This window comes from Xiphophorus maculatus, chromosome 21, assembly GCF_002775205.1.
Source record: "Xiphophorus maculatus strain JP 163 A chromosome 21, X_maculatus-5.0-male, whole genome shotgun sequence".
NCBI lineage: Eukaryota > Metazoa > Chordata > Actinopteri > Cyprinodontiformes > Poeciliidae > Xiphophorus > Xiphophorus maculatus.
Window position 1 is genome coordinate 9,016,506 of NC_036463.1, and position 25,507 is coordinate 9,042,012.

The 25,507-nt window shown below is 38.0% G+C and overlaps 1 protein-coding gene across 17 annotated transcripts in view; it reads left to right on the top strand.

The window, feature by feature from the left end:
- kiaa1217 (KIAA1217 ortholog) overlaps positions 1–25,507 on the top strand; it is a 119,568-nt gene that overhangs the window by 41,293 nt on the left and 52,768 nt on the right. For 15 of the 17 annotated variants that reach the window (XM_023326627.1, XM_023326629.1, XM_023326621.1 and 12 more), the window contains exon 2: positions 21,635–21,921. In XM_023326627.1, the coding sequence (XP_023182395.1) occupies positions 21,635–21,921 (287 nt within the window). Of the gene's footprint in view, positions 1–2,198; positions 2,365–20,343; positions 20,400–21,634; positions 21,922–25,507 lie in introns of those variants that run through there. The other 2 variants (XM_023326632.1, XM_023326628.1) reach the window with 2 other exon arrangements.

The following is a 25,507-nucleotide window of genomic DNA, read 5'->3' on the forward strand; positions in this document are numbered from 1 at the left end:
CAGAAGGCAAACCACACACCATTTTACCCTCTTTACTCAAGTTCAATAATACAAGTGCCTTCTAGTTCTTCCAAGACTCACAGGTGGCTCATTCACTGTGGTGACTGACTGAAGGATCGACTTCTCAGAAGCAGATTGGCATGGGCTGAGACACTGAGCTGAAAAGCCTGATGTAAAATCCTCACCTGCTCTTTTAACTATTCAATCCCCAATTGTTTTGATTTATTTTGTCTCCTTTTGGCATTTGTTTGGGTCTCCTTTCAACAGTGGAAGTATTTAACGCTCAAGGATTAGTCAAAGTGAGACCCATTTGCAGTTTTGATGAAAAACTAAAAATCAGGAAAGGAACTTCAATGTCGCACCAGCACAAAACCAATGTGAGCACAGATGTGAAAAAAGTTAAGTCACACCCATACAAAACACACATTTGCTGCTCCATAAATATCTCTCACTTTGAGTCAACATATCTTTCTCACCCATTATTACGTGATTAAATAAATGCTGATGCATAAGGCCGTCATGCCTGCATATCTGAACCACAGGTAGAGTGACAGCACATTTCATCTTTGCACATTTCTGCCTTGAGGTCCATACTAGCTGCTGCTTTAAAGTGTTTTTTGTTTTGTGTGACTGTCCAGATCACGTCTGTCAGTGTGTGGTTTTTTTATTCTGTGCCAAAGGGAAAAAAAGGGGTTTGGTGAAGGAGGGAGGCCTCTCTGCTCCAACACATGGTGCCCAGACTAAACAACTAGACGAACGTTTCCTGAATCCAACTTGGCACAGAAGCACCCCAATCTGCCCATGTGTCTTGGCTGAATGGCTGAAAGGCTTGCATTCAAAACAGGATGAAAGGAGAGGTTAGAGGAGGAATGGGGTGAAATTAGTACAGTCAGATTGAAGGAAAGATGATAGAGGGGCTCATTTTGGTCATTTCAATCTCCCATGTAAAAGTATTCAGATCTCTTGAATATTTTTACATTTTGTCACAACTGCAAATCTCAATGCATTATTAGGATTTTATTTTGTAGACCAACAAAAAAAATGCACATAAGAAGTGGATAAAAATTACAAATATCCATAAAATCTGAAATGGGATGAATGTATTTTCAGCTTCTTTGAAGTCAATACTTTGTAGAACAGCTGCAGGTGTAATGGGATACAACTTACCAACTTTTGCAGATCTAGACACAGAATATTTTTGCCCATTCTTCTTTGCAAAGTTGATCAAGCTGAAATGGATTAAACAAGCTTCTGTGAACTGAAATTTAAAAGGTTTGTCCATAATTTCCAGTTAGATTTTGGTTTTGACCATTCTCACACATGAATATCCTTCGATCTAATTCACTCTATTTGTAGCTTTGGCCACAATAGAGATCACTGCTTCAGTTTGAACCTCCATGACAGTAAAATTTCTTCCAAGAATGAAAGAACCTGAAAGAATCCAAGGTGTGTGGTAGAAAATAGTTTCCTTTCTAGATAGCTTCTTGCATTTTTGTGCATCCTCCAGCTTAATTTTAAACAAGTCACTGATTCTTGTTCATTTAGTAATATCCACCACACTGATTAGAGTTGGTATTAGCTTGACCTGGTCACTGTTTATGTTGTCCACTTCCCTGCCCTTACTGCTCTGTACTCACATGTAGCACCGTAGCTCTTCTTTTATTTAAAATGAACATTGGCTAGCTTGCTGGGGAAATAATAATTGAAAGTTTTTAAAGGGGTTGGGGGAGTATGGAGAAAATTCTTGGCAGACTGCAGGAGAGGCTGAGGCTCTGTAGGGGCTATGAAGGGTTGAGTCGGCTGTGGTTTTTAACAACAAGCTGTTGGATTTGGAGAGAAAGTTCCAGACACACCCCCAGCCCTAACTGAACACTGCACCTCCTTTTCCCATATGCCTTAAAAATGTATCTGTCTCACTAAGACGATTTAGCAGGAAGCCCTTCCTCCACCTTCACCCTTTCTCTCTTGGTCTTGTGACGGAGGAGAATCAGATTCCCAAATTGTGGCGAGAGGTTAAAACACCTTTTAAAGTTCGGAGGGAACACACAAACGGATGGACGCCTGCATGTGACAAGCCTCTGACAAACAACATTTTAGAGAGAGAGAGAGGCAGAGAGAGAGAAGGGAAGGGGCTAGCAGTAGTTTCTTGGATGGCCTGATTGGAGCATAAACAACAGCCCAGGAAGTGCTGAAGTAAGAGCGAGAGAGAGGTTGGGAGGGGAAATCAGGAGATCTGCCGGCAGAGAGCAAAAAGTTTTAGGGCTGCGGGGAGCAGAGTGTTCGTTTGTGTCGCTGTGGTTGTTTCCAGTGGGAAAAGAAAAAGAAATCTTATCAGGACATACTGTGTTACAGAAAGAGTTCAGGGTGAGTAGCTACATCTCATACAATAACATACTCTCTCAGAGAGAGCTGATGGAAGCACGGATGTTTCATCTTCAAACATAACCCCTTTTTTTTCTATTTGTCTGTGGATTCATGCAGACCGAAATAAACTTGTTTTGCTTAAGAAGTGTCTCCACACTTGCAGTATGCAATGTTGTCTTTAATTATACCTGGACTTGGAAGTTTTTCATTCAGCTCACTGTTTTTAAAGTGTTGCTACTTTCTGATGCTGATCCTGGCTCTGAAAGCTGCTTGTTTTGCATAGTTGTTTTTAGTTTTTGGGAGGTGAGGGGGCCTGAAATTCAGCCAACCATTCAGTACAGGGCTGAAAAAAAAACAGAAAGAAGGCAGAGAAAAAAGGAGCCACTAATGTGTGTGTGGCTTTGTCTAATTAAGCTGATGGGGGAAGAGGAGAGTGTCGAGGGTCAGATCATGAGAGGGTGAACTGGGAAAAAAAAAGTTTTTACAAGACACAGTCCTCACACTATCTGTCATTTTAATTGTCTGAGATCTGTAAAGTCCTAGCAAGCTGAACTTTTCTCAACCTTTGAACCTTTTTCATCTTTTTAGATCATGGTTATCTGTAGCATCAAAGTAGCCTCTTGTGCTTCAGATTTACTGGGGATTTGGTCTCGTTTGGATCTAATGGATTGCAGTATTTTCCTAGTCAGAAGACTCTGCATTCCTCCACTCAGATTAAACATTAGTGTCAGAGGAATCTTGGACTTAGCTGCTGTAAAATCTGTAAGGGAGTCCTAATTAGTGACTATCTCTATTTTATCTTCACAATTTCCTCCGAATCTTTTCTGTAACACTGAAGACCATTTGCTTTTTTCCTTGCCTCTAGAAACTTTAAGCATAGTGTCAAACTTAGTCCGTGTTTAATTTATCAAGGTACAACCAAAATATTACATATTTATTTTTACTACAGTTGATTTCAAAGAGTCAGAATATAACAGACAAATGAATCTATTTCAGTTATTTAAGAAAGTGAATGCCATTATGGCCTACAGATAAAGAAAAGTCAAGATACAGTTCCACTGAAAATGATAATATATTACTTAAGACTAATAAAAAACTTATTTTTAAATAGACGTTTTGTTTTTGCCAGGTTAAGATTGCTGGCACAAAAATTGCCCACCAGACAATTCTGGACACCCAGCACAAGTTGGATAAGCCACAGAAGGTTACAGGTGTAGAAGTTTTAGAGAGGACCATATTCAAACATGTTATTTGAAAGTTTAGTGGAAGAAAAAAATGTATCGCAAAAGTTGCACAAGCAACATCAATAAGATAAAACAGGAACTTTCCTATGCTGGGTGAATCTCGATGGTCCTTTTTAGATGTAAGAGCATTTTATATTTCATTTGTAAAACAAGGTACCAGTGTAAAGGAGAAGCACAGAGTCAAAGTTGATTAAGGTGTACTCTGAAGTTTCCATAGTGAGCCATGTTCTCACTAAGGAAGTCCATGACTTCTATAGTGAGTATATTGCAGGTGTTGGTTTTATTTAGTCCAGGGTCAGACAAAATTGAACTTTTAGAACTCTTCATGCTTCTTTCTCCAAGCATAATGAGGATGTGGATTTTCATTCATTCAAGACTTGGCAGCTACTCACGCTACCACATGTATCAACACATGCTTAAAAGATCTCTGGCCAGAAAACTGATCTGTTGGTTTATTCATTATTTATTTAGAATCGTTTATTTTTAAGAGAAAAAATCAGAGACACCAGATACATCAATGCAGACTAAGCAAAGACAGTGAATAAAGCAACTTGTCTAAATGCCTCTGTGCCAAGCAGCAACTTGCAATATGGACATTTCTGTATTAAACATTCTTCTTTCTTGACATTCTGCATAATTCAGATTTTCTAAGAAACTGAATTGTGGCTGTGGTAAGCTAAATGAGCTACACTTTCTAATTTGCTGAATTAAATGAACTTGTTAGCTCCTGAATCGCAAGTTGTTGTTGTGATTTGTTGTGTCTGTTTGAGCTGCGAGTACATCGACCTCAGTCTTCCTGCTGGGAAACATGATGAAAAGACAGAAGATGAGTGTTCCTCTCAAAAAGACAAACGAGCTTTCACCCTTACACCCATCTGAGAGCCCCCAAAATTCATCATTTATCACCAGTTTTGGCATGTTGGCTGAGCTTAACTGTCTCGCAGGTTTTATGTGTGCTTTGCTGATATAGCAAGTTGTCTTATTTTTTTTTTTTACAAGACCACAGGAAACTGTTATTAAGTGTAAGGTAATGCTTTGGCTGCCAGTGCAATATAGCCGTGCTGTTTTTCTAAGTGCTAGCATATGAGGCGCAGCGATTTTGGCAGCGCTTTTATAAGCAGAGGTACTCTGTAGCTTTTAATCATATGCTTCAAGTTGTCTAACATTATCAGACAATTAACAAGTATTGAATTTGAATACTTTAATACCAGTCTGAACTAATACATCGGATCAGTCATAGCATTTTCCATTTGTGACATACATCAAGCACCTGAGCCAGCTATCTTAGTTGATCTACAACAGAGTTTGATGGCTGTCATTGAACATAGAGATTTGTGATTACTTACCTGGACCGATGGCATCTGGTGAGTGAAGCAGAAGACGTCGTTGGGATACAAATCTGGATTTATTATGGAATTGTGTGAGAGATCTGACTGGAAGTTTTTCCATTAAGCTGGCTGCACTGTCATCTTTCTGTGTGGCCCGAGTCAGCTGTTGACACATTGAGTTCTTGAACTTGATCAAGCCTTCTGAGATAACATCCATTATCAGTCGTAGGCATGATTAAAGACGGATGTGATTAAACTTGCCCACACAATGGAAATCTCAAAGGCTTTGGTAGGCTTCTGCTCACATAAACAGAGTCTAATATTAAGGCAGACACACCCTTTTTTAAAACACATTGTTAATCTAAGTCAGTATTACTCTAAAGTTTTCCCAATATTTATGATTGGCCAGCAGTTAGCTCCCATATTTTACTAAATACAGCTTAGCTAATGAGTGGTTTACTGTGTTTGGTATTTGCACTTATTCAGAAAACTATTGTATGATAAACTCGATATTAAACCACAAAAGATGGGGAATGAGTACTGACAGTTGTTACTAGAAAAGGAGCAGTTTGTATAAATACATTATATGTATTTATACAAATACATGATATGTATTTGAATAAATAAATACATAAGATGTATACTCAACAGAAAGATACTTAACAGAATCTTTTCTGTTGAGCATTGTTAGAGTCAGGGATGTGTGATTTGTTCAAATGAGGATTATACAGTGAAAATAGTGTAGGATAGCTAATGAAGAACTTGACTGGGTAAAATGAAAATTTTCTCTTTGATTTTTGTGTCGGAAGAGCATTTTAATCAGCTCAGACAAGTTTCACTATATCTCCTGATTAGCAGTAATTCCACAGCACGGTGCCGTCACCACCATGTCCCACTATGGTGATGGTGTGTTCTTGTTGACGTGAATATGATCAATTTAACGGTGCTTTATGAAATGTTCGAAGTTTAAACTATTCATTATATTTTGCTGCTATAAATGTCTTCACAACTTTGTCCCTGACCAGTTGGCTGTGTTCCTTGTTCTCTATGATGTGCGTTTATTAGTGTTCTCAAACAAAACTCTGACGCAAGATATATATCTACATAAAATTATACACGGGTTGTTGGTTGCAATAGATTTAATTTAGGTGTGTCATAGTTAAAAGGGGCTGAATACAAATGCACATCTCATATTACTGGTACCTCTTTGCAAAGAGAAATTGAAATCCATGTATTAATTTCCTTCCACTTGACAGTAATGCAGTACTTTGTGCTGCTCTGCCACATAAAATCTGAATAAAATGCAATAAAGTTTATTATGGCGAAGTTGCAAAATTTGGATGAGGTTAAGTAACATGATAAAAAAAAACTGAAAAAGATATTGATACTGTTAACCTGTTGTGGGGTTTTTTCTTTCAAGATAAATACCCTGGGTCTCCCATTTATCATGTCTCTGAGGCTTTTGGCCAGACATGGTGCCTCCTGCTTTACACAGAGGCTACTGGGGTCTGCTTGTACCAGTGATAGACAACTTTTGTATACAAATTAACAGAAGCTTTACGACTGAGCTAGTGCTAAAGTGAACCCGTAGGGAAATGAATGAGAATCATGTTTGAGATGTGATAAAGATTTGAATTTGCCTTTATTAACAACTTATAAATATGGCCACATGTCACAGTTTTTTTGAAAGTATACATCACCGAAGGTTTTTTATCCTCATAAGACATTAATTAAGAAATGGCTGAATTTGAGAATTAAGGCTGACTAATCCCAATAAATATGAATGAGACTTACAGCCTTGTTAAAAACCTGCAGTGGCTTGCCCTTTTCCTTCAGATTTATTTTTTTAATGCTTTCTATGGATTAAATTGACTTTCCACTAATAAGTAATTATTAACATATGATTGTATAATTACTCCTCAAGGCTCCTAAACTCTTATTTAAGCATGACTGAGATTACAAAACTCCAATCTCTGAAATAGTTCTGGTAAGTCTGTGACAAATGCAGGATGTTTTTTTTTAAACTGGGATATTCTAGGAACGGTGGCTAATCGGGTTCTGGAGTTTGGACATTTTGAGGAAACCTGTCCTCTGTCTGTATGTGGTCTGTTTGGAAAACTGCTTCCTGCCTTGGCTGATAAATAGACAGGACCATGTAAATACTGGAAGGATGCCCGGCAGAGCAGTTTAATACTTGGTGTCTAATAAAACCATTATATGCTAAAAGTAATGACAGGTATATATTCAGAGAGTTGCTGCTTTTGCACAGAATGAACTCCATAATCTTTGAGGACTTTATTTGAATTGGATTATACAAGTGTGACAGCTTTAAGTCTAACTGCGGTTGAGGATAGTTTTGGTGAAACATGTTGAATGCAGCACATTGTGAACAAACATGTTTCCTAGGAATGTTTAGCCAAGCATAACTTTAGCTCGCTTGCCTGACAATTGGTTTGCTCATAAAGTTAGCCATGACTGACATTTTTTGCACATTTTTCAATAAACCACAATGAGATTTTGTGCAGAGATTCTTCCTGTTTGGAGCCTGAGATGGAGACGTCTAGTTTCTAAGGTTTTCTTAAAGCTAAGCTAAAAAAAATGTGTGTTTCTGAAGGGAAATATCTACATTTAGCACTGAATTCAGTTGGCAGTCCTAACAAATATCTATTTGTTTTCCCTAGTTTTATTCACTAAGGAGACATTAATGTTTTACAAGAAGATTTAAATAAAATTTGTGGGTAACATAACACTGATTTCCTGAATCATCCACTTTAACCACTACTCTAACAGTACATCTACCTGTATATTTCTATTTATGTCAAGGTTTTCATTTTGCTGATAGTTTCTTTAATATGAGGTAGAGTTACTCATTTCACCTTTAAATCTGCAGAACACTTTATAAGGAATTGCGTTGATCTGTTTTTAGAAACAGAAATTGTGGAAACATCCACTTCACACACTATTTTATGCACTCACATTGTTGCCTCAGCTATGCCCCTCGACACTTTTTCTTAGCGCTTTATTTCAACATTTCCTTCCTGTAAGGTTTTCCTTTCACAGGAGAGTGTATCCTTCCCAGCAGTGCGACAACAATGCCCCTCTTCATTCAACTTTCCAAGATGTAAGACCCCTGGAGCCAATGGTCTGGTGGGCACATGCTAAAATCATCAACTCGTCAATAACTGTGGTTAGCCACACAGACATCACAAAACTATCTCACTGGGTGCAAAACGAAGCTGAAGGCAGGACTAGGGTGTTGTTTCAACTTCCTCCCTGTGGATTTGCATCTGTGTTGAAATGTGGCATGCATGCTCTCCAACCAGCGGATTGCCAGCTTTTTAAACTTTCCTTTGAGCTAGTAGAAAGTGGAAAATAGCACCGTATGCCTTGCTTGCATACTATAATATCAGTTTGACTTATTTTGAAATTACCCGATGTCCTCTTGCCTTTCACAGAAGCAAGCCGCGCTGAGGGTTTTTATTATTAGCCACAACTCATTTGGCCTCCAAAAGCTCAGCTCAGACATTTTGATGGAGGACTCTCTGTACAACTGGAGAATTACTTAATTACAGTCACTATCTTAAACTGAATTAACAGAGTGGACATCTATTATGCATGACTTGATGTTGATGCACTTCTCCTTAGAGCCGAGTAATACCCATGATGTAGTTAAGAAGTTAAGGTTCTTTAAATTACTTTATCTGCATAAGGAAGAAAAGTTGCAGCAGGCATGATTTATTTATTTTACCACTTGTTTTTAGCTTTAATTAGGTGAACAATCATAAAAAATGTAATGTGGTGGGATTTCTTCCCCCCATTCTGGTAAAGTTCAACAGTAAAATTGTGTACTTGTTTTTGATGTTTGTCCAAAAACAATCTGTTTGAATAGGGAAAGTCTGTATTTGGACTACAAACATGTAAATTATATGAAATGTGTTTTTATTGTACTAAGAAGAGTAATCATTGGGAAGTCAGTAATCATTGCCAAATTGAAAAGCACTCTTTAGACTCATTGGTGTTGCTATCTGCTTCAGTCAGTGGTTCTAGTTTATAGCAGGAAAATGTGCCTATTTAACCAAAGCTCTTCCTTAGAGCTTTGGTTCCCAGCGGCTCACAGACCATCCCTCCACTGCACCTCCTCCACACAGCTCCACCAGACTAGCGGCAGCAGCAATTAGTACCTGGTGAAACTGCACATCTGCTCACCATGTGCAAACTACAAGGTCCTTAAGAGGGGTTGTAAATCACATCATGAAGAAGCATTGTTGTGATGACATGCTGAAGGTGAATGTTGGAAAGGGTTGCGGTTTCTTAAAGGGACAGAGGCCAATTTCAAGGTGTGATGTGAATTCAAATTTCTTTTGAGTTATTTTTGATATTTATAGGATTTTCATAGCAACTGAAGATAACATAGTTACTTGAGTGTGCTCCAAAATGAAACTGGGTGCCAAGAAAATATGTATTACCACCTTTTAACAAATTTAAACTTTGAATATGCAATGCATTCTTTAGCTTTACTTTTACCTGCAAATTCTTACCACAAGTTTGATATTTTGAAGAAATACACTAGTATTTTTATTTTTTTCGGTTCAGGAAAATAATTTTTGATTTCTTCATATTTGTCTTTTGATATGACAATACAAAAAGCTGACATTTAGAAAAAAATGCGGAACTTTTTATCCTAAGATACAAACAGTTTTCAATGGTAAAAATAAAATCTTGAAGAAATGATGGTATATATGTGATGTGCGATAATTAACTGGCACATTGCATAAAGTTTGTACCTAAGCAGTTCAACTCGACTCATCAACTCACTTGATGATGCTAAAAGATGGTTTAAAACAACCAACAATAGCTTATAAGAGTTTAGCAGTTTTTCTTATAGCTTATAGTGTTGGGGTTCAGTTTGCTTCCAAATAAGGCGTTAGTTCTGTAAACATGTTGTCTTTTGACCACACACATTATCGATATTATGTTAGGGGCTGAGAGGCTGATGTCGACGTATGAAAAAGAGGGCCTGATATGTCTCCATTAACAGTTTGAGTTTCTATGGAGCAGCTGACAGCTGCACGCTTTGCACTTGATGGCAGCACTTTGAATGTCTCTGCCCAAACTTCCATCTTTCTTTTTGTCTCCCTCTGACTGGGGTTCCTTAAATTGTAAGAAAGATCTACTAATGCTTCCAACTGTTGCTGTTCAAGAGTGATTCTTCATTAAAGCTGGCAAAATGTCTGCCTTTGGCCTGCATGCTTTTGCCTCTGCGTGGGTTATTTGTTGCACAGTTTGTCCCAGTAAGCTGGATTCTGCGGCGCTTTGATCAGGGCAGAGTACCCTCTCTAATCCGCTTGAGCTCTGGATGTTTGCCGAGGACATATATACGCACACACACATCAACAAACTGTGATTAAAAAAACATATGTGTAGGTCTTGCCAAAAAAGGGATGAAATAGTCTGAATAAATTATAAAGGAACAAGCTGACATAAATCTCAGATTACATATTTGCATCTGCTTCGAGTGTCACTTTTGATAACTTAGAGGTTGAATTTGTAATAAAAGTTTGGGTATTACACCAAGTGTAATATATGTAAGTGCTAAGAATAATATTTAGCACTTTATCCAGAGGAGTTTAGTGCTTAATTGTGCAATGCCCACCTCAGTTTGCACCTCAGCTGGAAAGAAGGTACAATCTCTGATATATATTTTAATAATAGCCACAGGACATTGGCATTCATTAAAAACTGCAAATTGTCATGTCTTGATGATTGTTTCAGAAGCTTCTCACTTGCTCTTGGCCTATTGCGTTTGAGTGCTATTAAACAGACAGTGAAAGATTTGATCTGAATCCAGCTGATGAGATGAGAGGCTGCAGCGAAAAGATAGAGGAATTATGTGAAGAAATAAGAGTTAGGTGGTGGAAGAGAAAAAGGAGAGGAGGGTGCTACTTGAGCGTTTATGATGGCCCTCCCTGCATTACATCACTGAGATGTTTTGGCACTGATTACATTGTCGGCTGGAAAGGAGGTTTGGATCTGGAGGATGATGTCATCAATAGCCAATCAGAAAACCTGAAGGCTGTTACAGTCTGGCCAGCTGTGGAGATGAAACAGTTGCTTTTCTTTGAAAATGAGTTTTCTTCCTGCAGCCTTTTCCCGTTTATTTGTTTTTACATTTACATGATTAAACCGATTTTATCACATTCTGCTACTGCCACTGTCATTAGGCAAAATGCATCAGCAGCTGACTTGAAAGTTTGAGCAGGATATCTAAATATACCTACAAAGGAAAAAGTGTTTAACTAATTCATAAAGAAACAGTTTTCCACCCATCCCTGTTAAAAGAACACAAACTATTCTAAAAATGCCAGTAATGCCTTTTAGAACTGTCCAACGTTAACATATACTTAATGGGAAGCGGGTGAGAGCCTTTACTGGAACATAATGGTAATTTTAGAAAAGTCTCGGCATTCATCTCTGTGGGCAAAATGTTTAGTAAAGCAGCCATCTTGGCTAGTGCCTCTCTACTTCTTAGTCCTGAAGGGAAAAAGGGCTTGCCTTTGATCAGTTGAAGGAACTCTGCTATCGCTGCTCAATACATATATATATATATATATATTTATCTATGCAGTTTCCACAAAAATATTTAACTGAGAAGATTAGCTTAATTTGGTTTGGTGCTGTGCTGCTAACATGCATCCCAGGGCTGTTGGAGGGATACAGGAACTCATCCAGCACTTCTAAAATGTTGGACAAGTATGTCAATGAAATAAGACATTACACAGCATTTTCAAAGATTATTCCTGTGAGGAACAGTGTTCCAGGTCATGTTTGTATTTCAGTGTGACATAAACCACAGTTAGAATGTGGTCAGGTTCCCTCTTTAAGAAATGTGTCTTCTTTGCCATCTTTAATTTATCGATACATTAATTTTGTGGGAAAGACCACAAATGAGCTATTAATAAAATAGGGGCATGCTATTTAAATATTTTTTCCAGTGGCCATATACTTAGCTTAGCAAGTTCATAAACTGTTTCATAAATCACACATGGAACAGGTCCTAATGACTTTTGTGTCCATTTTTGATAAGGTAATAAGGAGGTCTAACACATATTGTCTAGTGTATAATTTTTTTCATCCCATTTTTATCTGAATTATTTTCTTATTAAAGTAGCTTTAAAAAGAAATAATTTGATATTTCGCTGTAATAATTAACTTAGTCTGTTGCTACATTGTACCCTGCGATTGAGTTAACTGTGTAATTTAATTTAGTGTCAAATTAGGTTAAAGGTACAAGTTCCTGATCAGAGCGCAAAAAGATCTGGAAGAACTTTCTATTGAGATTTTGTTTAAAAAAAAAAAAAAAAAACAATCTGTCATATTGTGCGTTTCTCCTCTGATTCATTTTCCCACGACCTGATTATAGCTTTTGTATTGTGGCCCCAACATGGAATAACTATTAACGTTTGCAGAAAGTCACTCTTTGTCAGCCTCTGCCATGGGAAAGCTGTAACATTTTTTTGCTTTTCACATCTGCACAACAGTAAAGCTTCTGTTTCTTTCCTAATATCCCCTTAGAAATAATCACCTGCATTCTTATGATCTCATTAGAAAGTCCATGCTTCCAGCTCCTTTATGGGAAACATAAACCCTGCTACATTGCAGTTCATCCAAATTTCCACTGTTCTTCAGAGCAGATCCAACCAAACTGGTCCACATTCAAAAACCTCCCAGTCGAACCCCCTATCTGCTCCTTGGACTTGTACGCTTGGACACAATCCACCCAGCTCATTGAATGGCACACATATACATTAATGTGGGAATACACAGTCAGAAGCACACAGAGGATTTCACAGATAAAGACTGGGACAGAGGCACCAGTGTTCTCAGGAGTGGATCCCCCCCTTCATGGGGGCCCTATTTCATCTCCCACCACCTGCATCACTTATCAGCTCAGGCAGCACTCACCTCCCTCAAGCAGGGCCTCGTGCAGCCACTCAGCTTCACCTGCTACCCTCGAATGCACAGAACTGGACCTGATTTATCTCGTCATTGAATATAAAGAAGCTCAGAGCTGACGGGGACAGCACAGTTTAAAACAGAATGCCACAATGTGAATCTTCTGGTTGAACAAATGCTGAATTGTGGTTTTGCATACTTGAATCGTCAGTTGGTAATAACCGCTACAGCTGATTACTCCTGGCTTGCATGCAGGGCAGAACGAAGCGGGCGAGATATGAGGTGCAGCAAGAAAAGTGAGCGACACATGATTGACTGGCTGCAAAGTCTGGGTCTTAAGCTGCTTATCGCTAGGAGGGATAGAGTCAATTGCAACGCAATCACTTTTTAACAAACTTGTGAGAAAGCCGGCATATTAAAAGAGACATTTAAATGGAGGAGTTGTGCAGGATGAATACGTAGTTAACTTCCTGCAAATGAAAACATTTCAGTCATTTGCATAGGACTGCAATTATAACGCATCTTTTAAAGTCTCCCCGGCTGCATCTAAATTTCAAATGAATGATTTATTCCAAAACTTTGAACCACTTCAGTTCTAAGCAGGTAGCATCATGCATTTTTTGTGGTTGCATTACACTTTTTTAGGTTATGTTTCTGTAAGCCAACTGACTTCTAAAGTAAAATAATTTTTAAGCTTCATATCACCTAAAAACCATCTGTGTCTGGGCACCATCCAAATCATTTCTGTATGCTTTGTGCTTTCTTGTGTGTTCATGTCCATCGTGTTAGTTGACATAGAAACTTGCCAATAAAGATCTTAGATATGTTATCAACTCATACACACTCACACATACTAAAATGCCTGAGTTTTACCTTTTTGTCATCTCAGTTCATGCAATTGCATTTCTTAGTAAGAAAGGGGCAGACTGTTATCTTGCATTACTCCATAGGCACATATAGTGTGATACTATCAGTCAGGAGTTTTGAATATCTGGTAGTTCTCCTTTAAATTCTGATGAAATTCTCAAAATGGCCATGTTTTGTTTGAAATGTCAACATTTGTGAAATAATCTTTCATAGGGTTTATACTGATAAAAACGAGTGCCATCTGATAAAAAAATATGCTAGATGCAATGACATATTTACTTTAGCCATATAATATAATGTAAAAGTATTCATGCCCCTAAAGGTTGTAGACGTTGTGTAAAAGTAACATCAAACTTCAATGCATATTACTGGGGTTTTGTGTGAATTACTGACACAAAGCAGTGCATATTGGGAAGTGGTTTTCCACATTTGTTTTACAAATGAGAATCAAAAAACCAAAGCATGCATTTGTATTCTGCTGCCATTTTTCAAAACTAACCTCTTAAAGGAATGACACTTTTTAAGGTTATGTTTCTGTTAGACCGGCACATTTGAAGACAACATTTTTGTGCATTTATTTTTGCAAAATAGCTCAGAAAATGTCTTGCTGCCGATTCTCAATAAGATTTAAGTCTGATTGGGCCATTCTGGCTCACAAAGCCATTTTAATCTAAACTTTTCCAGCTCTGAGTAGGGTTGATTTATCAAACCTGATATTGTCTTCATAATATTAAACAATGAAAAGTCATTGGATGTTAACCAAAAAGATAAATTCTGTGCTCTTCTGTTCAGATGTAAGCTATTTGTTAAAATGTGACACAGCTCAAGACGTGTGAATATATTTTCTGAACAAAGTACTTTTGTGAGTGTAATCTACAGTGTTTGCTTTCATACCATTTGTTTACTTTTTTTTTTTCTGAAAATGACCAAAGAACCACTAGTTGATATGCAGCCTTGCTACACTTGTTTAGATGTTAAACTGGTTATTCACACTGGGTATATGTTATGATTAAATGAACTGTACCCAGAGCAATTCCTATCTTTTATCCAGCAAGAGACCAAATTCCCTTTGGTGATTAAAGCGGTCAAGCCAGAGTGAGTCTGATTCTGCAGTTAGTTTTTAGACACAGAAGGAGAGGGAGAAAATTCCTCCCCCCTGGCTCCTCGGTTGATGTCCTCTCAGTCACAGCTGTCCGTAGCGTCGCTTTACCCCTCCCTCAGAACTCCGCTGTTGCCCCAGCAAATGTTGTCAAGGGAAACTAGCCGACATCTGAGCCGAGGGCTGGATTGGCTTACACCTACTCTGGCCTATGAGTTAATGAAGTGCACACACTGCTGGAGATTACTGGCAGTCACGCACAAAGTCACAGCTAAACCAAAAAGCACAGCAACAGACACACCAGTCCGGTAAGAAGCACTTAGTGTTTTAATTAATAAATGACAGAGGAAATATTAACATCTTGTTTCTGGTCTAATGTTTGCAACAGATGCTTTGTTTCATACACGCACATATTTTGACAACAAAACATTGCATAAGTGGGGGGGTTTCAACAGCACCCCCTGGTGGGGAGGGAAGAGGCAGATCTTTCTAAACACAGCTATTTTTTGTTTGATAGAGATAGCTCAACAGGTAAAACAATATTGTGGATTCATTAGGTTACAAATAAATAGAAGCTTTTATTTATCATTTTTGCTGATAGATGGAGATGTGGTTGGCCTCTGAACGTCTAAAGCAAAAGTTGCACAGCTCATCTCTTTCCTCCTCTCTGTTTTTTATTTTGCTGGCTGAACAATGCGGGAGGAAGACTGAGGGGGAGGACAGTGAATGATCTCTAAAAGCACAACTAGCGACGTTACACTTGTCTAATGTAATATTGACTTCTACAAGGAATATAGAACATCTCCTTATGACTGACTGTGCATTTAGAGTTTTAATGACATCGTCTATTCAGTAAGGATGTAAACTTTGCACTCCATTTAAAGAGTTACACCTGTCAACTTCTCAGGAGGAGCTTCGTCAGGAGGCAGTAAACAAAAAAAATCAATTACTGCTGCCAATAGCCTCATTTAACACTTGGTATTTCTTCTGTACCCATTTTTTTGTCTTTAAGTAGCTCACATCCTCCTTTGGAGCTACTTTGGTATACTAGTCACTCATTACTCTCATATGCTGATGCTCAAGTAAACACACACCATGTGTCTGTGGCTCATCTTTTGGCCCTGTGCCTTCCTGTTAATGCGGGTATGTCAGGGCAGAAAGTCTGGAAAGTCTTGTGTATCTGATTATGCACACTCACACTGATAAAGCACACATAGTATCTTAACTTGAATAATAGCTGCACTAACAGTATGTAACACAGAGATTTAATTTGTAAGTTTTAGACTTAGATCTCTTTGTGATCTTAGTTAAAGGGATGGCTCATAATTGCTGAAGTGAAGTTATGATAATTGGTTATAATAGGTAGTAGCCTATTTGCAGTAGGTCATTCTGTCTGTGCTTTCATGATGTATGAATCCAGATTACTTGGGTTTGAAGGATCAAGTCTAAAGCAGACTTCCACCATCCTTAACAACCCCAAGCTCAAAAAGTTCATAGAACCTCTAAACCATTGCAATATTTGCATTCGGTGCTTATTTACAGAGAAGCCAATGATTATTTGCACATCAGATTGAGATTGGAGGTGGTATGCCACCATGGATCTTCCTGTGTCAAATATGTTTTGAAGTAGCGAGTATATAAAGCAACTCTGGTCAAAGAAACGTAACACAGTGTTAAAAAAAACAAAGTTATTATAGAAGTTTAAAAGAATGCTAATTCACCAACATGTTTTTTTCCTGCAGACAATGGCGTAATGACGTTACAATCTTAGTGCGTGTTTCACAAAAGAAGGTTATCGGTAGCGCATTGTCATCCTAGAAATAATCATCTGCTTCTCTGTAAATAACCACCCAGTGCAGAAAGCACAATGGCAGAAGTCTGCTTTGATCTTGGCCTCTCTGTGACTACATTGGATCTGTGTCAAATAAAGATGCCACATACAGTGATCCACCACACGTCAGATTTGACTTTTTAACATAATCTCATTTCAAAAATTCTGATCTATCCTTTTAAATAGTTTGGAGCAGGGACATATTTATAGCAGCATATAGATGTTTAATTAATTCGCGACTCAGCAGATCACCTAAGCATAGACAAAATAAACCAATATTCTGAAATAAAACAACATTTCCAAGTTATGTGAGTTTAATAAAGGAAACTTTCTTGATAGACATTGCTAAACACAGTAAGACCATTTTCAGACTTGTTGACTTAAAACTGATATAATTCTTCTTAATTATTACATAAGGTATGTATTTCTCCCTTTAAATAAGCAGTTGCATACAAAGGTTAAAACTCAATGTGTAAAATATGTATATGTCTGAGAATTTTAGTTTCATACTTTGTGCTTTAAAAAAGGAAAGCCAATATCTTGATCTGAAGAAAGATATTTCCGTCAGTAGATTTTTAAGGTATGAATGTGTTGAGTGACTTTGAAATATGCGACAGAGCAGCATTGCCTTATGAAGCTGCATACTTGGAAACATGTTGGTCATATTTGTAATGTAAGCTTATTTATTCTTGTAGGCTACGTCTACAATTTAATGCTCTTTCTGGTAGCTTCAATGTGCAGACAGTTTGGTCAGAGGAAAGTGCATGTAAACAAATGAAGAGCATAGAATACATGTATCAGCATTAGCAATGAATTCTTTCAGGTCTTGAAGGAACCTAAATGTTCCTCCATTTTGGGGTTCACATGGCCAAAATGAATGGTCATGCAACGCCAAAACGCTGAGAAATTTCTCTCTGCTTTTTTAAAATCTTGGTTTCATAGATAGGAATATATTATTCAACTGCTGTGGAAGAACAAACAAGATCTGGACCATGGTAAAGTGGTGTGCTTTTTCTGCAAAGGTAGTTTTCTGGTGCTTGGAAATTTATGTGTTTTGTGTTTGGAAACTTTAATTCCTTCCATGCCTTGTCTCCTCACAGACTTTTTCATCACAGAATCAACTTTTGTCACTCAAAATTAAATTTCCAAGAGAGACCAAGTAAAATTCTGAAGAAGGTCATACCTTCTACCAGCTTAGATATATTCTACATCATTTCCTATGTCTATCTTTATTTACAGAGCCATTTTGATGAGGGTAACAGAAAGTTATTTACACAGGATAAAAATATAAGGCAGTAAAAAAATAACAAATCAAGCAAACCAACAAGAATATAATAATGAATTATAAAATTCATTATTTTCATATGTTAATGCTAACTATTGTAATTCATTACTTTGTGTTTGTGATACAGCTCCGTGTGAGGTTATCCCATCTCTGATTACTTACACATAATAAACACTGTAACTATAGCAGAGAACCATTATTGGGTTCCTGGCTTCAGGGTATTGCCATGTGAGCCCTGCTTTTATTGCACACAACAGATCTTTGTGTCCAACTGCATAGTTATGGGACAGTAATAGCAGGGGAGAGTGGGTGTGTGCACACTGAAGCATTCCTCCATAAATAAGTGACAGACAGAAAGTCACTGCAAACAGAAGGACTGCCCTGCTGTTCATTGAGCAAGTGCCCCATGTTGTCTTTCAATTGAGATGGCCATCATTTACTCAACGGTGGCAGCTGGGCAGAAGAGAATCATATTCTTGAGCCACTACAGTTTGACATAATTCACTTCCAGGTCTCTTGTGACACCCTAAAAGGAGGATGTCTTTTCTTCCCTTTGTGGTCTGAAATGCTGACAGCGAAAAGTGCAGCCACGCAGGTTGTTGGGACGTAAGGTTGTAATTGTTGGTTTGGGGAAACTGCTTTGATTATAGGTTTGATTTTGGAAAGACTAACCTGTTGGTTTGGGATGATGTATTTGTCATTGTCAAGACTGAGGAATTTTGACACATAAACACTAGCATTGCTTTCAAATCATAGAATTTTTTGGGAGTAACTTAACTTTTAGATGTAACTCCAAAATAACTCTTTCCCAGTGTAATAACATTCATTTTTCAAGTCCTCGGGTCACAACTGAGACCATACAAAATTCTGAAATACATTTCAGTCAGTTCTGTCATTAGAAATACCCCATACACTTATTTGAAAATGTGCTAATTTAATTCAGTCATTGTCAATCATAACATTTTTAGGAAAACTGCCTGTCAGCAAAAAAAGAACAATAAAACCTGCATGAGGTTAATTAGATGCTAAAAACAACTAATTTTTTTCAGACAAACCCTGTATTGGGAGGGGGTCTATTAAAGGTTTATTTTCGCAACACCCAAATGACTAGATATTGCATTTTTATACAATTATTTTCCCGGGGCTCCATTTATCTGATTTACAGACTGTGAAATGTATTTTAGGTCAGTTTTATGCAAATCATGAAGGCCATATACTCCCTACAACCAGAGCAAGATTTATATGAATACGGTTATGTAAGCACTGTGTTAAAGCTCATAGCCAGGAATGTAGTTTCATGTTATCCTAGCTCCAAGAGTCATAGTGGGGGAGAAATATGTCTTAAGTATTTCTGCAAATAATGAATACTACAGAGTACAATGAACCTCATCAGCATTGCATCAGCTCCGCAGTATGACCAAATGACACTACCCCCCTGTGGCCTGCTAATTTTCAGCCAGTTGTGAGCAAGTTCCCAAGCATGTGGGTGGATGAAAGAGGCAAGCTCGTCCTCATGTGGTTGACATTACAGGTCAGCTGCTGCATTGTGGGTTCTTTTCACTCATTCACCCCAGAAGTTTTGATTAAACAAGCCACAAACTGGCTCATTGATCCTATCATGTTTTGTTGATAAAACTACATTACTTTGTTCCTTCTGCTGGTACATTCAGACTGGGTCACCTTACATCAGCAACTGCAGAGAAACTGATTTACAAACAGATGCAGGCCTTTTCTGTTAAGACAAATAAAATGTAGGTAACAGTTTGTTTCAATTGAAGACAACATTGCCTACTGGAGTGGCATGTGTCTTTTTCTGTCCCATACATCAAATGAGTTGATTAAATAATGGCCGACTGCATATGCTGAGAGCAGTTTGTGATGTGTTCAGAAGTAGATAATGACACATTGGGATGTGTTCTAGCATCTGATGCCCCCCGCCTCAATATAGACAGAAAACTTAATGAGACACAGCCTGCAGACAGAATCCTGATGAAGAACAGATTGCAGGCAAACGCGTGAGGGTTCATGTCTGTCAGTCAATCTGACACCTGTTAGTCTCTTAGTATATGGTGATAGTTCCTGCTCTTTATCTATTGGGTTTTGGGTTTTTTTTTCCCATTTTGCATTCAGTCTGTGATCATTCCAAAGCAGCAGTAGAGCCTTTAGCCAGAGGGGTGAGGGTCTGGTCGCTCTGTGTCCTGGAATGCAGTTGACTTTCTAAATCCCCACTAGTCTATCCTGGGGCAAAGGGGCAGGGCCTATCTCCGGCCCCCTTTTTTTCCACGTGAGCTGCATTTGGAATCTGTAAGCCTGCTGAGAGTTGGTCCTCCTAGCTTGGACTTCTTTTTTTTTTTTTTGAAAGGTTGATTTTATAGAGCAATGGAGAAAGGAATTGCTGATGAACCTAAAGATTGCTCACTTAGGAAAGGTAATGAACTTTTTGATATGCCTCCCATATATTATTTCACATCTTTCACAGTATTTGAGTGTTTTCTTTCTACTGAGTGTAATTTTGCTAGCAGTGGGGAAACTGTTTTGGGAGTTAAAAATAGTATTGGAGTACATGAGACATGCTGTGACATGAGCAGGGTGGAGGTTTGGGTGGATGACGCAAGACCACTTAGTTTTTATTGTTTCTTTTTTTTCAAATTTATACCTGTTTTTGTAAAAATAAAAAATCATAGGTGAAAACAAAGCAGACAGTACAAACAAAAATGTAAAAGCTGCAGTCCTCTGGATAGATTCTCAATCTTTCAGTGCTTAGACAAGTCTTCTGGATTTTATTTGTGTGTCGTGACAATATTTCACATCTCATCTCAGAGGCTTCTTCAGTTCTGGCGTACTTCGGTTATTAGTAGGTGTGTATATACTGCAGCTGTTAAACCTACAGCAAGGTTACAGCAGAAACTTTGAAACTGTTTCAAAGTTTCTGAGAGGGTAAGATTAAAAAAAAATAAAGTCTTTCCCGCATTTGTGGTACACTGTGTGCTTTTAAGGTTTTACAGACAAAAAGTGTGGCAACTCTCTGGAAATTATTAATTCAACTGTTCATGGGCTGAAATCTGCAAGACGTGCTTTATTTTACCCTTTGAAAGGTACAGATTGTATCTGCCTATAAAACAAGAAAGCAGATAATTTCAAGATATTGCATTTCTACCCTCTGACACATTTTCCAAGGCACCGTGACAGCTTTTCAGTTCCAGATTGATTTTAATATGTGAAAATAAACTTAAATTATAACAGGTTTTTGACAAATTAGTCTGGTAGTTCGAAGACTGTTGGTTTTATTCCAGCTTCCTTTACACAACTTGTTAAAGTATCCTTAAGCAAGACACCAAACTCCTGATCTGCAAATAAGTGTGCGAATGTGTGTCTCGGTGTGAATGTGGTTTTTTGTGGAGCAGCAATTGAACAAGTCTACATAAACGCCGTTCACTAACTATTTCAGCCAAAAACAGACCCAATGAAATATTACCTTGGTTACAGTGACTTGAGCTCCCTGTTTTAAAATTCTACAGAATAGTTGTTTATCCTGGATTTGTGGGTTCAGACTTTTACAGGAGACATCACAAGTTAGGATTCTACTTGCAGGTGGGATTGATTAAAATAGTAATTGTTCAGAGTTTTGACTCCTTGTCTCTCTGCTTCCCTTTGCTGTCTCAGAACAAACCAAAAGCAACCTGAAGGTGACCTCCCCAGAGGACACTGAACATGTAAGCCGCAGGCAGGCATCTCCAAATGGGACAGCTTCTACAAAAGGGGATGCCAAAGGCAACCGCACTGTCCCTCGAAGGCACACATTAGGTGGGGCCCGCAGCTCCAAAGAGATCCTGGCCATGCAGCCCTCAGATATGGACAAGAAGAGAGAGGCCTTCCTGGAGCACCTGAAGCAGAAATACCCCCATCATGCCTCAGCAATCATGGGCCATCAGGAGAGGCTGAGAGAGCAGGTCAGTGGGTTTAAGGAGGTTTAAATTAACTCCAGCAGAAACAGGAGTTGATTTATGCAATGTGTATGATTTATGTAAACAATCTCCTTTTACACTAAACAATGCTTTGGAATTTTCTTTAAGCAAAAACAAGCAGGTATTTACAGTGACTAGCAAAAGTAGGCATACCTCTTGAACATGTTCATATTTTCTCATGTGACAACAGTCCATTTTAATCTACTTTATTCAGATTTTATACATAATTAAGAAGAAGGAAAATGATACACTAGCTTTGGACAACTAAATGCTGAAACTTTAGGAAGTTCTTTCTTGATAAAAGCTATGAATTCTTTAAAGTCTTGAAGCAAATCCTCCCTTGAGCTCTGGCTATATGTTTGTCTCCTATCCTGCTGTAAGGTTAAACATAAATGGAGCTTGGAGTTTGAAAATAAGACCATATGAATACATTTGCAAGACACAGTAAGACTTAACAATGGGATAACTGTCTCTCTTTGTAAATACAAAGTAACTCAGAAGTTGTCTGCAATATGTGGAAGATTGTAACTGTTTCTTAGTTATTTTCTGCACTATTAGTCAGTGCACAGCTGTTTAAGCGGATGGTGAAGTCAACATCTGAAGTTGATAAATTGTGTGATACATTAAGCTTTGAGTAGGGTTAGTGGCCATTAGAGCCTCTTACAGGTTTGGTACCCATATGTGCCTTAGCTGTGGTTAAGTTAAGCCCTGTCTTTTGTTGCCAAATAGATCTGGAACAGCTGCAGTGAAACCAGACATTAGACATAATGCCTGATGTGACCTAAGCTAAAGAAAACCCCACTTGATAGTTTTGTTCCCACCAACCTTTAAAAATAGGGGCAGGATGGAAGAAATTATTTACATCCTGAAATACAAAACATACAATAACCTAATATCTGCAATAAAAATGGAAAACAAACAAACAAACAAACAAAAAACATACAGATGGAGAAATGCACCACAGATTTAGCTGAATCATTTAGATAAAATTGTATTTTATTTTTATTTAATTTATGTCTGAGGACGTGCATGACTATGGGAGAAGACGGATTTTGAAACCACAATCCACTATATATGTCATTTAAATGTCATTGTATTTCAAAGAGTTTCATGCACTCTCTCAAGTTTCCTGTTTGGAAGAGAAAATCTTCCAGCCCCACGCTGAACATTTGCTATGACATGTTTTCTCATCATGCTTCATGGTTAACCTATCTGTGATGTTTGTTGTCAGAAAAGTTCATATTTAGCCTGCTCTGATCACAGGAGATGCTATTCTAGTTAAACTTCCGTAGCTTTTCTCAAATCTACTTACTTTAGTGATGGTAGGACTCATGGGGTTCTATTTTGGCACGTCGCCTAAGCAAATGATTGACGTATGGATGGCATCTAATGGTCTTTATGGAGACTTGTAGCCTTAAGATGCCATTCTATGCTTCTGCTCTCCCAGTGGAGTTTGGAGATTTTGTACCTTCTTCCTGCTCTTCATGCAGACTGACGACAAGTTTAGTTCCTCATTTGTTTTTCTTTGCAGTGTCGTCATATTTATGCATCAGGGAAACCGAGAGAAGTAAATGTTTCCAAATGTTCTAAATGCTTAATTTGTGTTTAGTTGTAAATGATTTGCTATGGATGCTGACTATTTTGCCTCTGGTGATTTTATTAAAAAGATTTTTTTTAAATGTTTTTTTTGTTTGTTTTTTTTCCTCTTGTTGAATAAATGCACTGAAATTTTTGTGCCGTTATTATGCTACAGCCAAGAAAGTTGCATTTATTTTAAAGATCTTTACTCATCTTTTCTGGGAGAGGTAAGAAACGTGTCCATGTCTGAATTTGTGAAAATAACAGCTGTGTAAAGGGCTTTTGTTTAGTTTTAAATTATGCTGATTACTTTTCTTTGTACACTGCAATGAATCTCAAAACTATTTCCTTCCTCCTTTTTGCCGCGGGTAATATTCGAGGTGCATCCAATAAATCTGCCTGTCATTGTTCCCTCCCACATCTGTAGTGAAAGAGTGTTATGAAGTATAGCAGAAAACATGCAAATATCAACAGTTCAAATTGGCCACATATGCTCCTGCTTTAATCACCTCATTTGACTTCTCTTCAGTTTCAGGCAGACTGATGTACTCTAAGCGACACGATAATGGAGAATATATATTTCCCAGTTTTGTTTCTGAGTTTTTGGAGGTTATAAAGTTGTGTCGTGTCTTTCAACACTGATATATCTGGGCTAGAATCAAGGTGAACATTTCACCTCACCTGGTCATTCTCTGCCTGTTTGCTTTTGGTCAGAGGACACTAAAAGGATGAGCAAACAGAGGGTTTGTAGCCAAAACAATTCAGGTAATGGTAAGATAGTTACTGAGTCATGGGGTAGCCCCAGGCGAGGGTGCAAAGCATTGTCCAAGAGGGGTTTTGTCAGGCAGCCTTTACACGCACAGTGAAACCTTCTTCCACAACAACATCATAGACTCTGACATATGCAAATCTGAGTGAAGATAATAGGACGACACCAGCCCAGTTGTTTACATCTATCTGAGTCTAGTCAGAGTTTTCCCGTCATCCAAATATAGATAAATATACAAATCGTGTGGTTTATTGAATTAAAAATAAAGGGAAGAGAATACTTCGAGTCGGAAGGAGTCAGACAGGTAGGATCAGCTCCGGACCGGGGTGGAGTCAGGGTTGCCATAGGGACTCGTGATGTCACAGCTGAAGGGCTCAGTTTACGTGTAGGTGCTTGTAGGAGAGAACTGGCTCGATGTGAGAGGAGCAGGAGAGCTCTGTTTGAACGGGCTATGGACCTAAAGGTGGTTTGGAGGGATATGGTTCTCTGCACGTGAAGTCCGGCAATAATTAAACTGAAAAGGAACTTTCTGAAATTATTTGAGCCAACAGGAGTACATGCGCCCGGATCAGAAGCAGTAAAGGTAGAGTACATCGAGATTTGCGATGTCTTTCTAGTCAGCAAGTGCAGCTGAAGTCGTTTCAGTTGCTACTGTGTTGGAAGTTTGAGCTGGAAGAGATCACACCGATGCGTGTTTTTGTTGCGGTTTTCTAACACAGCAGTGCGCCAGCCTTAAGCTGTTTTGTTTTTTTTCTTCTTACCGAACCATGCTGTCACAGTTTGCGCACAAGTTTTACTTGCGGAAAAAATTTCCAGCTGCTCTATGACTTAATTGATAATTCGTTTGAAAGACCTATTAAGGTAAAAAAAAAAAAAAAAAAAAAAAAATCAAAACGATGCGTTCACCTTCAACTTAATTGCAAAATAAGTCACATTATGATCGCGCGTTTTGGGGTCTGCAATAAGGCTACATGTTGCATCTTGCATGAAAATAATTGTGATGACATAGTAATGACGAGTAGTTGCTAGAAATATTGACTGCTGTGTACTTGTTTATATATATATATATATATATATATATATATATATATATATATATATATATATATATATATATATATATATATATATATATATATATATATATGCTACCAGAAAGTTTTTAAATGGGTTTCCTGCTGTCCTGCTGAGGGCCCCAAACAGTCTTAGAATGGCAAAACAATT